Below are 17,000 nucleotides of genomic sequence, written 5' to 3'. Positions count from 1 at the left end.
TTTACAATGACACATCGTAACAGACAATGGCTAATTAGCGTAAAGATATGCATAAATACATACTTTTTTTTTTAATTGGCACAGGATAATGATTACCAGAATCTGCTAAAGATATATATGGTAGAGAGAAGTAAAGTCACATGATTACCAGAAACTGATAGCTTATGTCCCAAGGATTCTTTAATAATAAGTAAAGCCAAATAAGCCGTAAATTCCAAAATTTTCCTGACAACGATCAAACTCTTCCTATATTGTGACAAACAAAATCAATAGACAAGTAGACAAAACTTCAGTATTTCACGGAGGAAACTAAAAGCTTCCAGGTTAGAGGAGCTTAAACTCAGAGCAAGCCAAGAAGTGACCATAAGAGTACAGCAGCAACAATATTCTTCTGTAATCCATCTGAAAAGTTATTAACTGTGGCTGCCGTTTGGACATGCTACTTTTTCAGCACTTGATAGGGTGACTCAGACAATCTCTCTCAGCAATGTATTGTTGACACACAATCTCTTTCTGTTGCTACCTTTCCAGTTTCTTCAAATTAACAAAATTCTCACCAAGTTGAGATTCACAAGCGGCAAGAGCATCAGAGTCCAAAGATTTAAGAAAAGACCTGGTTAAGTTAAGGGTCGGTATAATCTGAAAGACCCTGCCACAAAACTTCCGCACTTCAGCCCGCCTCGACTGCTTTTCCGGCATGTTTGTTACCAACTCCTTTATCAGATGACATAGTTTATGCAGATGGCTTTTCACAATTTTCTTTAACACATCTTGCCCACTTTCATCAGTGGAAACCAGAGATTTCAATATCTCAGCAACCAAATCCAGTGCTTCCACTCGCCGAAAGTCTGACTTAGTGCTGCAACATTTCTCCAAAAGGAATCCAAAGAGATGATGCCCAATCCATGGCCTTCTTCGAAATATTTCTTTCAAAAATTCAGACTTTATTTGAGACTTCTTACTATTTAAGTATCCCACCAAAACACCCTGGAAAATATCAAAAACCCTCTGCAGTTTAGACTCCGAAAATTTTCCCGCATCAGTGATCTTCAGAATCCAGAAGGTTGAACTTTGAGCAAAAGAAACAACCATTTTGTGTCGGTTCCGGGAGGCTGATTGCTTCTTCTTGGATGGGTTAACAGCAGATTTCTTCCTCTTGAATGGTTTTGATGCCAACTTCAAGCTCTTTTCTAACAAAGATTCAAGAGTAGATAGCTGCACAGCTTCACCCTTTGGATAGTCTTTTGATTTGAGTATCTTCTTATTTAAAATTCCCCATATACGCTGCCCAAGCTGTTCAGAACCTTCCGCAATATGTGGGTTAACAAATGCTTGAGCCAGGTTTGAATACACCGTTAGGACTTGTGGGTTACCTGTGAAATAAAGACAAACCACAACCACAATTCAGAAAGCATATATATATCGATCATTGCTTAAGTAATGATAATGCAATGAGCTCATTCATTAATCAAAGACAGATCTGGGGCAGTTTCACCAAAACTGCAGGTGAAGGTGGGCTACTGAAACCAAGCTCTACATGCAAATCTTTAGCTCCGATGAAAATAAAAAGTGATCATAACTCCTATACTTTTTATGCTACATCCTTCTTGCCTACTGATCCAAAATAACAGCAGACTTTGTCCTACAGGACATTATTGGGATTCAAATCCTTTCAATCAAAATTTAAGAAGACTAATTTATGCTTATCAGCTAATACTGATACATGCAACTCAAACTTGCCTGGATTTTCATGCAGGTAAATTTCCAGCAATGAAAGGACACGAAGTTTGAACAGAACAAGCTGCGAATGAGCATTTCCACCCTCAGCCTGATTCTTTCGCTCTTTGAAAATCTGAGCTAGATAAGTATCCATCCGAAACATTTCATCATCATCCATTCCTCCGTCAGAATCATCAGAAGCTTCAGGGACTTCTTTACCAGCTTTACCAAACATAGCGTTATCATTCGATCCTCCATTAGAGTCATCAGAGTTTGCATCATCATCACTACCTCCATCAGAATCATTGGATTCTTCAGGAACTCTTTTGCCAACTTCCCCAACACCAACTACAGCCTCTGAATCATCTGTCTGCTCATCACTCTCACCTGTTTTACCTGTCTTAGCTTCATCACTTTCGTCATCTTCTTCAATACCAATAAAGTTTTCATCATCACTATCATCATCTTCACTCTCTGCACCCTGATGTCTAGCTGGTTTGAATGTTTTTTTAATGACCCGCAACATTCGTAGCAGCCCATCATCCGTGATATCAGCACAGAAGTATCTGAAAACCTACAAACAGAAATAGATACAAAATAAATAATCACAAGAACCTTTTTCAGAAATCCTATCACCAACATCATGTCTAGTTCATCGTTAGAGGAAAGAAAAGTAAAGGAAATTTCTAAATTCCCTTCTTTCCCGTGTTGCTTTCTCAACACACAGAAAACAGTGGAAATGTGGAGAAAATGACAGCATTTCCACTTGGACCACCAAAAACAGGTGAGATAGATGAGGATTGAGGTCATAAACCAGAAATTAACATGCCGTTATCTCACACACCTGCTCAATGGCAGTCCGCAAGGGAGTTGATGACTGCGGCAGCAATGAAAGCAATGTATCCACAAGAACATCCATCAACTCAGGCGTCGCTTCATCATCCATCTCGTCTTCTCCAAAGGTTGGAAGAAGATCAGAAGCGGCAAAAGCTTTCTTACAACAGATAATAAGTTCAGAGGCAGCTTCTGAGAATTCCCCCGGCTGAAGGAGCATTTGCAGAAGCAACTGGATGAGCAAGTACCTCAACGCATGCAATTTATTTGCATCAGCACTGAGCCCACAATTCCTTTCCTGCAATCATCAAACACAGAGGGATGCAACCTTAGTACACAAGAATTATACAAGATAAACCCCCTACTATGAAGCATGTCACAAGTTTTAATCAAAAGAAAAAAAAATTGAAGTGACACAGAAGGTTATCGAAAAAGTGAAGTCAAAATAAACCTTGCATCTTAGACTCAAATCCGAACAGCAAGGATTTCAAGAAATCTATAAATAGACCAGTAATACATATTTATTGACCTAGGGAGCACCATCTGGGCCTTGGCTCAATTGGTTTATGGGCATTTGGATAGATTTTAAGCATGAATCTCAGATATTGAGAAAAGGATTATATACTACAATGGACCTTATTAGATTATAGTCTATATCAAAATCCAAGATCTTGAATATACTAATCTGAATACCTTACAAGGCATATCATGGCCAGACATAAGTTATCCCAAGCTTTTGTTTATAAGCGCTTTAAGAAATATATTGTAAAATTAGTAAAGAAACTCAGACTAAGGATTTGAAAATCTACCCGCCCCCTCCCCTTCTCTCAATACATTTATAATTAAATAAATATAATTATCACATTTCAAAAACATGAATGGTCAAGGTAAAAGAAAATATACCTCTATATAAAGCCTATTCTCCGTTGCTTCCAATTTTTCAAATGTGTTTTTGTCCTTATCGCTCAAATTTCGGAAGAGGGAAACTGAAGGAATGTTGCGCAATGTGCTAAGGAACCGCATGAAGTAAGACCCAAGATCATTTGGCTCAAGGCCATTGGACAAAACATGTGGCCCCTCTCCTTTTTGAGCATTTGCCAACAACAACTGGAGCTGCTCAATGCACATCCTGCAAAGAGCACTTGATGTGGCTGCTTTTGGCCATCTAAACTTCTCTTGTAATTCAAAAGATGTCACTTCAGTTCCGAGAGATGAAGCGAACAAACCCTGAACAGCTAGAAATTTCAAAATTTCCTTTTGCACCCTAAACTTTGCTTCAAGATCCAACTTCAAATATTTCAAAATACTGGGCAGGGATTCTACAACCCAAGTTTTCAAAAAATCAGAATTTCCAACCATCCCAACCAAATCCTTGTCCTCAATCGAACCTATCTCTGAATTGTCATCTGTTGTTTGACTCTGATCTGAGGGTTCCTCCGAAGCATTACTTTCATCCACAAACAAATCTGTAAGATTCTGAATAAACAGCATGCAACCAGATTCTGTTTTGAACCCAGCCATCAAATCTTTAATGGTTTTTGTCCGTGTTATGCAATCAAATTTTCCATTGCTGTGTTTCTGTAGGCCAATAATAACAGAAACTCTTCTGAGATCGTCATCTCTAACCCAATCTGACAACTCTTTAATAAAATGTTGTGCAACTTTATACAGCCAAGAGTCCTTCGTGGAAAGTACATCCATCAGACACTGGACAAGTTTGTACGACAGAAAAATTGGGACAAAAGCAGCAGGTAACCTTGGGAGACAGAGAAGCAGAACATCAAATGCCAAGTGTTTCCGGTCATGAGACGATGTGAGAAGGGATCCTTCAATAATAACTTCCCAGAAGCACTGGAAGTTCTTCACAGTTTCTTCTTCAGAAGAGCTACACTTGCGACTCTTCTTGTGTTTCTTTAACGAATTTGAAACTGATGCTGCATCTTCGGCTTGCAAAACCATCTCAGGCAAAAGAATATTTAAGAGAACAGGCCACAAACTGTGAACTCGAGGCTGACAAAATGTGGATTCCTGCCATTTTTTACACAAGCACAAATATCTTTAGAGTTCCTCCATAATTATGCTTGCAGCAAACAAGAAAGACATATATGAATACTACCTTCAAGCAAGTAGCAAGAGAGGACAGATGGTTGGCAGTAAAAAGTTTGCTAGGGCTAAATGGATTGGGCAAAAGCTTGCTGAATATTGGGCTGTCAACACAAATCTTTTCTCGAAGTTTCAAAGCTAGAAGCAATGCATCTGGATTTCCTACTTCAATGGATCCTTTGAACCACTCATGCAGTTCTGGAGCTTCGAGAACATGATTCAATAACGGCTCGGTGGGCAACTGCAACAGAACAGGTCACTTAATGGATTATACAAAATAAATGAGCAAAACTGCAGGCATTCTCAGATGCAAACTACCTTCTACCCCCTTGGGCAGCAGTCAAGGTGGGGCACATGTGTGAGGGGGAAATTTGGTCCAAAAAATAAAAAAGAAAAGCTACGCAAAGGAACTAGTACCCTGCACTAGAAGCACTGTACATAATACCTTTTCTTATATATATATAAGTATTTCAATCTTGTGAGAAAAGCACAAAGGACATTGTATATAATCCTGTGCATGGGAAAGGAGTTCCTATTGAATTTTTTTTCTGGGCTCTTTTCAAATATATTTTTCCATGTTTGATAGCAGTTAAAGACTTAAGTTATATTAACAATCGATCAACTAAATGAATTGTAAGACCTTTCTTTCTTTTCATTCATTTTATAACTCACAGGATTAGAACCAGCGAGCACTCACTTACCATCCCATACTTTTACGGGGATAGGAAATGCCATTTGGACTACAGCCCATTGGCAACTTATAAAACCATTTTTTCAACATATGAGAGTATGTCAGTACGCACTAAGACACATATGCACACAGAGCATTGCCTCTTATATATTAGAATCCAGGTCTCCCTCAGCTAGGGCAAATAACTCATATAGAACATTCTGACTACAAAGATGGATAAACTAAATATAAATGGAACAAGGAAACAATAATGTGCAAGTTTGATATGCCAATTAAATTTATAGAAACAAGAAAAGGGGATAGAAAGGGAAAACACATATGCATTGGGAAGATTCACAATCCACTGTCCAGATGTAAAATGTAGATTGCAATAAGGAAATGGAAAGAACTAATTTCGAAATATTAAAAATAGCATGGGCAGCAGTAACTGAGATGTTGTTCAAGATGAAATGGAAGTGCTGAAGAGTTAGTTAAGGACATTCTAAAAGAAACCCAACATGAGAAATCTACTCATTCATGAAAAACTCACATATGATCCATATGAGAAAACAAACTTTCTATAGCACTATGTTCTAACAGCTGTGCTAATCTGCTATCGTCTTATCCAATGGAAGAAAATAGATGATCCTTTCTCCAGGGAAATAGTCCTTATGCCAGTGAAAAGAAATCAAGAGGAGTTTCAATAAAGATTTGTGGTTCCACTAATAAGAATAATTTTTTTGGTAATTACACTAACGAGAATCCATTAATCCTTACTCCAGTGAAATAAGCATCCCAAATATTGGGAAAGGTGTTAACAACAATTATAGGCTAAAGAGCTACCACAACCCTCGACTGGTTATAATATGCACTCCAGTTATATTTATGTGCTATTTATTTAGGTGACTCAAAACATTACTACCCAAGTGGTATGGGTTTAGAACACTCATTTAAACAGTTATAAGCAGATTGGAAGGGCATTATCAACAAGAGAGAAATGTAAGTACAGAAATTCTCAACAACATAAACCATTTTAAATAATCAGTAACAAAGTACCATTTCAATCAAGTCTGAAAGAACTGAAACTGCAGGTTCTTGCAAGTATCGCTTCTTCATTGCAAGGGAGATAAGAGTACTCGTGAATTGCTTGATGTATGGAGTATTTCCATCAGAAATCAACTCTTCGGTTAGTCTTTTAGATCGGGCAAGAGCACCATAAGCAAATAAGCGACCCAAAAGACAGTCTTTTACTTCCTGCAATGCCATGAGGAATTAACTTATAGATTTTATATGGAGAGAATAGCACCTCGATCAAAAGAGATTTAAAGAATCTAGCCTACCTGACCCTTCATCGATGATGCGACATCTAACAAATCAACTATCACTTTCAGCAACGAGTCCAGTTTAATGCTATGTATCGTACCAACTAAAATAGTCAGACCTAATGCAAACCCTTGTCTTGCACACTGCAAAAGCAATTCCGGCACATTATCAATGGTTTTAAGTAAGATTATTTGAATAAGAGCTATTGTGTAAGAAATCTTGCACATGGATGTTTCATTTCAAACAAAATTACAAATAACATACTTCGAAATGTTCTACTTACAACATAAAAAGATGATACCTTCTTCTTCTTATTGACAAGTTCAGTAAAATATATTGTTAACAATTTAGCTGCTTTAAATTTGATATTAAAAAAAAAAAAAAAAAAAAAAAAAAAAAAAAAAAAAAAAAAGAAAAAGATGATACCTAAACAAGCCATTCAATGATTTATATGTCCCATCAAATAAATGTGGAAAGACCTCGAGACACCTTAAAAAAGAAAATAAACTTTCTCAGATTTCAGACCCTTAAAAATTGTTTCCAACCAGGCATCAAAGAATCATACTGAAGCCAAAGTTCTATACCATTTGGACCCAAGAACTTATTAATAAAGTTCACTAAATTCTTCTAATTCAAGCAAAAGAGTTTCTTTCTTACAAGTTACAAGGATGAACTCAAGAAAAGGTTTTAGCTACCTGAAATTAAACGTCATTCATAAAGTATAGGACTTGGCATATGGTTTTAGATGAGTCTCTAGTTTAGTAAAGTGTTGAGAAATTTCATAGAGACTACCCTAGCATGCATTGCATGCTTACTCTCAATATGTTAGATTTCATAAAGTTGCGGAAGAAATAATAGGATATTCTATGTATACTATCTTATATTCAGCTATGATATTGTAACACATTCACAAGTGTCATTCATGCCAAACAAATTTTATATAAGATTACTATCTACAATACATTAAGATGTCATTGAGGAACAAAATATCTAAAATCCATGTTACCAACAGTTAAAAATAAACAAAACAGTGGTTTCTACATTTAGCTCCAGAGAAGAAGAAAACTGCCAACCCACACAGCAGCTGCATATATGTTTTAGCAAAATAATGCTTACATGTAACATTGATAAAAATAAATAAATAATAGACTAAAAAGTACCTCTCTCGATGAAGAAACTCCACGGATTAGCCTGCGCAGAGCATACCTCAAAGAAGGCGCACAATTTTTCAACCCATCATCCTTTTCAGCTTCCAATTTCAATCCACCCTCGACCAAATCCTTATTATCAATCTTCTCATAGGCCTCCTGAACTTCCTGCAACTCTCTAACCATTGCTTCCACAGCCATTTCCCTTACTTTCCCATCTGCCGATGCCAAGTCCTTAAAAACACCAATATGAAACTCGGGCAAACCACCACTTGCTGAAGACACCAAAGGTGCACGATCTTCACTCCCTACCGACTCTACATCCATTTCTTTTGCCTTTTTCTCATTTTCAGAAACTGCAGCATGCCGCCTCTCTTTGGCCAATGCCTTTCTCTTCTTCCTTCTCTCCATGGGCATAGTGGACACAGCCCCATCTACTTTCTTATCCTTCTTCATTTTTTTCTTCTCCAAAGGATTCAAAACAACAGTATCCTTTTGACTCTCTACTTCCTCCTCTAAAGAGTTGAAACTTCTTTTCTTACTACCCATTTAGACCAAACTCTCTATTTTGGTCAAAAACCTCTGTACAGTGATGGTACATCAGAAAACAATTACTAAGCATATCATACCTAAATTTATCCTCAAAATTTGAAAGAAATGAATAAATGAAGCAATAACAAGCACTATAGAGCACTATAGCACACCATTCTACTCCAGTAACCACAATAAACAGTATAAATCTACATATTTGTGTCCTAAAATCTCTATATTCGTTCAGGAAAAGAAACATCCACAAAATAAAGCATGTATTTTGATAAGAAACCAGAAATAGGATATCTTTCAAACTGAGTAAAAAAGAGCCATATTTATGATATTAAAGGTAAAGAAAAAACAGTACCTTTACTACTATCTGTTTGGACGCTGAGAAAATATAGATAAAAGCTTACAACTCGGATGTAATAAGGGTATTTTACACTGTTTTCTCGGCAACCAAACACAAGCTAACGAGAAAAGGAAAGAGAAGCATGTGCGACCCTTCTAGGGTTCAGGGTTTGAGCCAATGTGTGAGGAAACGGTTCGTTTTGTTCTGTTGAATCTGTTCTGCGAGTGATTGTCCCCACCGTGGCCGCCAATAGCAAGAAGGGTAAGGGGAAAGGGAGCTCTAGTTTTGGTGGAAACCATTATATAGAGCTCTCTAATATTGCAAAGCACACCCTTCATTGTTCGTGTTATGAGAAAAGCCTCCCCAAGCCTTTTAACGGATATGACCTACAATTTCCCAATATTTGTGATTTCGCCACCATAAAGTGCTTATATTAAAGAAATCATTTTTTTGTGAGTTTATGACTATCTCTAAAGTTTTAGGTTATGTTCACCCTTAATGGAGGGACATTTAGTTGAAACTTAAAAACCAATAAGTATGCTTTTATATATTTGTTTGACAAAAACAACTATGATAAATTGCACTTCACCCCTTAAACTCTCACCCCAATTGGCAATTTCGTTCAAACTCATAAACTATTAAATTGTTCCAATTTGTCCCTCCTTTAACTCGGACCATTATTTCGGATGAACATTATTACATGTGCCTATAATGTGCGCATGAATCGTTTATATTGCCAAAATTAGTTTTGTTTTAAAGGTAACAAATTATGAAATTGTTATCGCGCATGTGATGATATGCTACAGAATAAAAGGGTATGACACCCTGAACTAGTGGAGTGGCTTGATCATTCATACTATAAAGATAGCCCATGAGCTACACCCTAACAGAATAAAGGGAGTAGTGCCAACCCCTCTATCAGCGAGCGTGGCACCACCCCTTTTATTAGTGGGAGCGGCTTGTATGCACTCCTTAACAAAACAAAGATGATAGCATCAAATCTTCTGCTAGTTAGATATAACTACGCGAACACCTTACAAAACATAAGGAGTGACGCAACTCTTTAATAAGGGAAGGTAGCGGCACACCCACCTCTCAACAGAACATAAGGGTGGCTCTTACAGAGTGCCCATGAATTATTATTTTTTATCGGTTGGTTGTGGTGCAATGATGGTGATCGCTTGCTTCCACCATGTGTTGTGGTTTTGATGTTTCACATTAGAATATTTTTTATTATTTTTTTTTCATGTTGATTACTAGCGGTAAGAATGTATGTTTCCACATAGAATAGGGGCAAATTGGTACCTCCAAAGTGTCTTAGACGCATGTGCTACGTACGTGTGACATTATCTACCCAAAATAAGTAAATAACGGCAAGATTTGATAGAGGGGCAAACATGAAACATTTTGGTAATTTATGAGTCCGAGTTGCAATGAATTGTAATTTGTAGGTGCAAGTGCAATTAAGATGGTAATTTGGAGGATAAAATGCAATTTACCCAAATAGTTAAATAATATCAGTGGATTTTTAGGTTATTAATATCTTTCAACAAGCAAATTAATATTACCATATTTACAATGAAGAGGTTTGAGATTTAATCAGAATTAGGCGTATATGAGTGGGTTTGTAATTATGAGTAAATGAGTGGGTTTGTTTGAATGTATATAATAACGTGTGTGTTGAAAGTATATACGCACTATAAGAAAACCATCTAGACTCGGGGTTAGATCGTTTAAGATTTAAGTCAATTTATTTAATTCTCAAATAATAAAATCTTAATAATAATTAATATGAATTTATGAAGAAAAAAATAAAAATAAACAATCATGACCTTCACTTTATATATGAAATGAATAAATTAATTGAGTAGCTCGTGAACAAGCTTGAGTTCGTTCGAAAAATTAAAGAACTGAAGATTATTTAGTTCAGTGATAAGTTAAAGTTTGAGTTTGTTCGAAAAATAAATAAATTGAGTTTGAACAAATTATCTAATTCGGTGATAAGTTCAAGTTTGGTTCGTGAATTTATAACCTTATTTATAGAGTTATTTGGAGGAATCAACTGTAAAAATTACAAACTTAACCTCAAAAGAGAGAGTCGAAAATGTTACTCATATGAAAACCCTTTATATCGACCCAAAAAAATTATAATTGAGAACTTTTAAATCACTTATAACACTTTTTTCCCTTTTATAAGATTACAAACAGGAACAGAGAAGGGAATGTTGCAAATAATTGACACAGCTTTATGAGTTTTTAGAACAAAAGCCAAGACTGGCCGCCAGTATAAGCGCTATAATCAATGCAACAAATCTCACCGGAGTGAGAACCACATTAGCAAAGAAAGCACTAAGAGAGGCCAAACCGGAGCCACTAGGGGAGGCACCAACCAGGTGAATAAAGACCACAAAAAAGTATCCTCAACTGGAACAAACCAAGTAGCACACAAAGACTAAAATTCACAAAAAAAAAACTAATAATAGAAATACGTAGGAAAAATCATAAGACCCCGCCCCCACCCCCCCACAAAAAAAGAAGAAGTGGTTGCGGCGGATGGGGAGGCGGTGAGAAGGCGGAAGCAGAACACAACCTGGCATGTGATATCCACGTGATGACATGTGATGGTCGCAAGACGGGAGGGAGGGTACAGGAGGTGAGAGGAGGAGCCGAAGAGCACAATGAAACGACGCGTCGGTGGAGGGAATAGACAGTAAGTGATAGACTGGACTTGGAAGAGGGCGGATTTAAAATCCACTGTAGATTAGAGATCGGCAAGATGACAGATGGCAGGGCAAGGCCGGAGAAAGGCGATGCGACAGGGAGAGGTGGACAAGAAGCAGAGAAAGGCCAAAAGCTGAGTTTTAAGGAGGAAAAAGAAGCAACCACATAAAAAGGAACAAAGAGCATAGACGAGAATAAGGGAAGGGAGGAGGGAGAGGATGGTATCCATCCCTCCTCCCTTGGAGAGCACACCGGCGGTGCTGGGAGACCACTCACAAGTAGGAAGGGAACCTAAATGAGAGAAGTTTGTAATCACTAATTCACTTATAAAACTTAATCAACGAATGATTATTGCGAAACTAAACATCTATAACCCACCTTTATATTCACTAACTTTTTAGGTGGTCGCCCTCTATCGTGCAGCTCTTAAAATTGTTTGAGGCAGCAATGGCGTGAGCCGGGGCCATAATGACTGGAATTGTAAACAAGTGAGAGGGATAGGGGTTCGTGTTGCATTGCTTATGACACGAAATAAATTATTATATCTTAGTAGACATTTTACATGAACTGGAAGGGCCCGGGACTCTGTTTGTTTACTGCTAATTGTACAACATGGGCAGTAAATCAATGATTAGTTTAGAATTAGTGGCACATATATATGTTTTTTTACATTGGACAGAGATGCAAACCTGAGGCTCATGTGCATGGTGCAGTCGTGCTAGAATAACTATAAAATTTACCATCTCTCTTGCATCTAAGAGACAGCTCAAATGGTCCTCCTTCACACCATCAAATAGCATAAACTCTAAAATGAAACATGTAAATTTATTGATATTATGAAAGCCCGGGACAAAGTTTGGCTTCAAGTCCAGGGATCCCCAGACAGTATATCCCCATAAGTATATGCGACCAAAAATACTGATGCAAAAATTTCGTTAACAATGTGCCAAAAGAGCATAGAATTGTGCTCAATGAGAGTAGGGACTTCCTAGTACATTCAACCTCCGAAATTTAAATACAAAAACCGCTAGAAAGTTTTATGTCCTAAAGAGCCAATGAAAATTAAGATATCCATCCTAAATTGTGACGCAGCGCCAGTCTAAAGGACCGAACTATCACAAATAAACAACCTCATAACTCACTTCTTCACCTCTTCATATTCAGCCTCAGGAGCCTGGTCACCACCACCCTGAGACCCTCCGGAGGAAGAACCACCATCAGAACCACCTTGCATGTGTTGCCCTATCTTTGAAATGGCTTTGTTTGCTGCATCAATCTTTGACTTAATGTCTTCAACGCTGTCCCCAGCTGCCGCACTCCTCAAGTCTGCAATTGCATCCTCAATCTCTTTCGAAACCTCAGCAGGAATCTTATCCCTGTACTCAGCCAAGCTTTTCTCGACACTGTAGATGGTGGTGTCTGCAGTGTTCTTGACATCAATCAAAGCTTTTCTTTCTTGATCTTTCTGAGCATGCAACTCAGCTTCCCTAACCATCTTGTCGATTTCATCTTCTGAGAGCCCTCCAGATGAACGGATGGTAATCTGTTGTTCCTTCCCGGTGGTCTTGTCCTTGGCAGAAACAGTCACAATGCCGTTGGCATCAATGTCAAACGTGACTTCAATCTGAGGCATGCCTCTGGGAGCTGGCGGAATGCCCACAAGCTCAAACTCTCCAAGAAGCTTGTTGTCAGAGGCCATTTCGCGCTCACCTTGTAGTACCTTGATCCCCACCTGAGTTTGGTTGTCAGCTGCCGTGGAGAAAACCTGCAATAATGGAAGCACATCATTCAGGAACTTAGCATCCTCAATAATAATAAAAGAAAAATGTAAAGCAGACTGCTAAAAATGAAAATCTGCAGGCTGGAAATGGTTCAGTGAAACCGAAAGCCAGCCAAAACTGAGACCATATCACTACCAAGGCAAAACATTTATGGGTGGGAAAGACTGGAAACTTAAGTAGCAATCTGATATCTCCCCTTCTAACGGATAATCATATTAACACTTCTAAACACTGTCAATTATTCAAGTAAATCGTCCAGTGTATAGTAGTCTTGCTTAATTAAAATCATAGAAAATAAAATTAGAATCAGGCCATACCTGACCCTTCTTCGTTGGAATGGTCGTGTTCCGGTTAATCAGCCTGGTGAAGATACCACCCAATGTCTCGATACCAAGTGACAAAGGAGTGACATCCAAGAGAAGTAATTCTTTGACATCACCACGAAGAATGCCACCCTGAATAGCAGCTCCCATAGCAACTGCCTCATCAGGATTTACTCCTTTGCTTGGGGTCTTCCCAAAGATCTCTGTGACGACCTCCTGTACTTTGGGAACACGTGTCATCCCTCCAACCAGAAGTACCTCATCCACATCCTTGGCAGATATGCTGGCATCCTTCAAACAGTTCTTACATGGGGCCTTAGTCCTCTCAATCAAGTTGTTAACCAAGTTTTCAAATTTTGATCTGGTTAGTGTGATGTTCAAATGTTTTGCCCCAGATGCATCAGCAGTGATGAAGGGCAGGTTGATTTCTGTTTGGGTGGTGGATGACAGTTCTATCTTAGCTTTCTCAGCTGCTTCACGAAGCCTCTGCAAGGCAAGCCTGTCCTTGGAAAGATCAATACTCTCAGTTCTCTTGAATTCACTCACCAAAAAGTCCAACAGGGCATTGTCGAAATCCTCTCCTCCCAAGAATGTGTCCCCGTTTGTAGCTTTCACCTACACAAAAAAAAAAAAAAATGAAAAAAAAAATGGTGGTAATTGCCTAAGCATAACCCCAGGGGGCGGGGGAAGAAAAGATCGCTTTAATAGCAAACAAAATACTACCTCAAAAACACCATTAGAGATCTCTAAAATGGAAACATCAAATGTTCCACCACCGAGATCAAAAACAGCTATGAGACCCTCCTTATTGTTCATTCCATAGGAAAGTGCAGCAGCAGTAGGCTCGTTGATAATTCTCTGTACGTCAAGGCCTGCAATTCTGCCAGCATCCTTTGTTGCTTGCCTCTGAGCATCATTAAAATATGCTGGAACAGTGATCACAGCTTTTGTAACTGACTTTCCAAGATAAGCCTCTGCAGTTTCTTTCATCTTAGTCAAGATAAAAGCTCCAATCTGACTTGGGGAATACTGCTGTCCACTGGCTTCAACCCATGCATCTCCATTTGGAGCCTTGACTATCTTATATGGAACCATCTTCATTTCTTTCTGCGTTTGGGGATCATCATAGCGTCTGCCAATCAGTCGCTTGGTTCCGAATACTGTATTTGTGGGGTTAGTTACAGCCTGACGTTTCGCTGGTGTACCAACAAGTAGTTCTCCCTTCTGATTGAAGGCAACCACTGATGGGGTAGTCCGAGCTCCCTCAGAGTTTTCAATAACTTTGGGACTCTACAATTTCTCATAAATCAGAATTAGTCAGAAGTAAACCAATTGAACCAGAAATAACCCAAAACAAAATATTTAATCCATAAATAAGGTATGACTCATGCAGTAATGAAAACACGGTTTTAAGCCCGTACCTTTCCCTCCATAACTGAAACACACGAGTTGGTCGTACCCAAGTCAATACCAATAACATCATTCCCAGCGGGCTTAGAACTGTATTGAAGAAATTTAACAAACATCAATAACAAGGAAAAAGGGGAGAGAATGCACCAAAATTCAAAAAAGACTCAGAAAATCCATTTTACCTGAATGCTCTGGTCAAACTTGCCCAGTTGTGACCCAGTTGCGAGGGAGCCCAGGCTGGTTTTGCATTGCAAGTTAACTGCACAGGCATTAGAAAATACCACTAATTTTAGGTCTCACCCACATTTACTCGTACATATCAAGCTGGACACATGTAACTAAAGTATTAACCTTATACAGCAGAAAACAGTTCCATGACCACGACTCTAGAAAGCGACTCATATACAACCTCATAACTACGCTTGTCCAGTTAAAAAAAAAAGGAAGAAAATTTATATAAAAACGACTCGGGTAGCTCTAATATCATACAAACGCTAGAGAATGGGATTTTTTTTAAAAAGAAAAAGAAGAAAAGAAAGTGAAGCAGAGTCCAAGAAACAGACAGCATGACAAGTGAAAAATTGGAACATCATCAGTGTCCTGAAAGAGATGCAGATCAGAGTAGAAGGCGAATGATTTCCACCAATGCTGAACAAGTACAATTATGACATGTTAAGAAGACTCATGTAGGAGTAAGTATTATCATCATCTAGAACTTCTCAATTATTAAAAAAAGCCCAATAGTTCGAGCTTGCGAGGATGTGCATGAACAAAAAAGGATGCAGATTCACAATCAACATGATTTAATTATCAGCATCATTTAGCATCCCTCACTGAAAATGTACAAGTAAATATCAACCAGTATATTGTTCGCAATCAATCATAAAAACAGTCAATAAACATATGCAGCAACTTAAACCGAGAAAAGAACCTCTTATTACAGAACACAATTGCTTCTCTATATCATTTTAGAAAACCCCATCTCAGATAAAACGAAGAATACCGAGAAAAATGCATCAGCTATTTTTACTTTCGTTTCAATCGATCAGAGAGGCAAAACCCCAACCCCTTCGACAAAGCTAACTTTTTTTTTTTTATCAAGCCCAGTTATCACTGATTTCTCGGATCACAACCAACCAAAATAAACAATCAAAATCCAAACAAAGCACAGTCGAGATGATGATGAGGAAGACGACGTACAGATCGGAAGGCGGAGAGAGAGGAGGAGGCGACGTCCCGGCGCCGTAGCGATCGGAGCAAGGCTGCGGTGGCGGCCATGGAAGAGGCTCGGAACGGAAGAACGAGAGAGAGAGAGAGAGAGAGTTTTGGAGGTATTAGGGTTTAGGGTTTATGCGGTAGGGGTCAAGGGGGGCTTTTTATGAGGCGGAAATGAAAAGAGGGGTGCGTGGGAGGGTTCGGAGATAGTTCTAGCGAAAAGAAGTGGGTGGAAGATTCTAGACCTCTTGACTGTACACCTCAGCGGGAATTAGATGATCAAACGGAATACTGGCCGTTCGATCGAGGTCCTAAAGTGATGATGGGCAAAGGGAATTTTTAGAGGGTTTGCGCGGTGGAGACGTCGCCATTTTGGCCCTTTGGATTGCGTGGGATCCTGCGTTCTCTTTGGTCATGATGCCACGTGGCGGTAAGCGGGAGTTCGGGTTTCTTGGGTAAAAAGTTTTCTAAGGCCGTCCATTTATGGGAATTATTAATGTGATGGTTACTTTTGTGGTGATTTTTTAGTAAGTCTATTTGGCCGAGCAACCTCTTTGGGGTTTTTTTTTTTTTTTTTTCTTTAATTTTTATAATTTTATGAAGAGTATTTTTGTTTGAGTAGATATTAACATTTTTTTAGCAATTTATGAAGAACAGTGATATAATTGGTAGTTTGAGGAAGACATTGGAGTGTGATTAAAGTTTGATGGAGTATATGTATTTTTTTCCTTATTTAATATACTAATAATTTTTACAATTTAAATTTTCAGATACATTTTTTTAAAAAATTAATTGCTTCTACTAGTGACATTTTTTGGTGGATATATATAGATGGTGTGCATTGATATAGTTAATTTACTAAGATGTGAG

The 17,000-nt window shown here is 38.3% G+C and overlaps 2 protein-coding genes across 2 annotated transcripts; both read right to left on the bottom strand.

The window, feature by feature from the left end:
- Positions 1–162: 162 nt before the first annotated feature.
- Positions 163–8,952, bottom strand: LOC133881490 (uncharacterized). The gene is made up of 9 exons (XM_062320426.1): positions 8,696–8,952; positions 7,810–8,379; positions 6,667–6,792; positions 6,383–6,580; positions 4,670–4,897; positions 3,457–4,581; positions 2,564–2,851; positions 1,741–2,293; positions 163–1,373 (listed from the first exon to the last, which is right to left on the bottom strand). Exons 2-9 carry the CDS (start codon positions 8,344–8,346, stop codon positions 520–522), a joined length of 3,909 nt encoding a protein of 1,302 aa, XP_062176410.1. The 5' UTR covers positions 8,347–8,379; positions 8,696–8,952; the 3' UTR covers positions 163–519.
- Positions 8,953–12,317: 3,365 nt separating this feature from the next.
- On the bottom strand, positions 12,318–16,330 carry LOC133881571 (heat shock 70 kDa protein, mitochondrial). Its single transcript, XM_062320523.1, has 6 exons — positions 16,116–16,330; positions 15,098–15,174; positions 14,927–15,005; positions 14,229–14,795; positions 13,500–14,120; positions 12,318–13,166 (listed from the first exon to the last, which is right to left on the bottom strand). Exons 1-6 carry the CDS (start codon positions 16,191–16,193, stop codon positions 12,540–12,542), a joined length of 2,049 nt encoding a protein of 682 aa, XP_062176507.1. The 5' UTR covers positions 16,194–16,330; the 3' UTR covers positions 12,318–12,539.
- Between the last annotated feature and the right edge of the window lie 670 nt (positions 16,331–17,000).

The sequence above is a fragment of the Alnus glutinosa genome, chromosome 11 (assembly GCF_958979055.1).
Source record: "Alnus glutinosa chromosome 11, dhAlnGlut1.1, whole genome shotgun sequence".
Classification (NCBI taxonomy): Eukaryota; Viridiplantae; Streptophyta; class Magnoliopsida; order Fagales; family Betulaceae; genus Alnus; species Alnus glutinosa.
Note: the sequence above shows the minus strand (reverse complement) of the source record. Positions and strands in the feature narration are given on the sequence as shown.

Bases quoted from the DNA above. Each gene is read 5' to 3' on its own strand.
- LOC133881490 (XM_062320426.1), bottom strand. From the start codon at position 8,346: ATGGGTAGTAAGAAAAGAAGTTTCAACTCTTTAGAGGAGGAAGTAGAG. The intron at 2,852-3,456 runs GTATATTTTCTT...TGATGATTGCAG, and splicing joins AGAATAGGCTTTATATAGAG to GAAAGGAATTGTGGGCTCAG. The intron at 1,374-1,740 runs GCAAGTTTGAGT...TTTATTTCACAG, and splicing joins TTACCTGCATGAAAATCCAG to GTAACCCACAAGTCCTAACG.
- LOC133881571 (XM_062320523.1), bottom strand. From the start codon at position 16,193: ATGGCCGCCACCGCAGCCTTGCTCCGATCGCTACGGCGCCGGGACGTC. The intron at 14,796-14,926 runs GTACGGGCTTAA...GAGAAATTGTAG, and splicing joins TTTCAGTTATGGAGGGAAAG to AGTCCCAAAGTTATTGAAAA. The intron at 13,167-13,499 runs GTATGGCCTGAT...CCATTATTGCAG, and splicing joins TTCCAACGAAGAAGGGTCAG to GTTTTCTCCACGGCAGCTGA.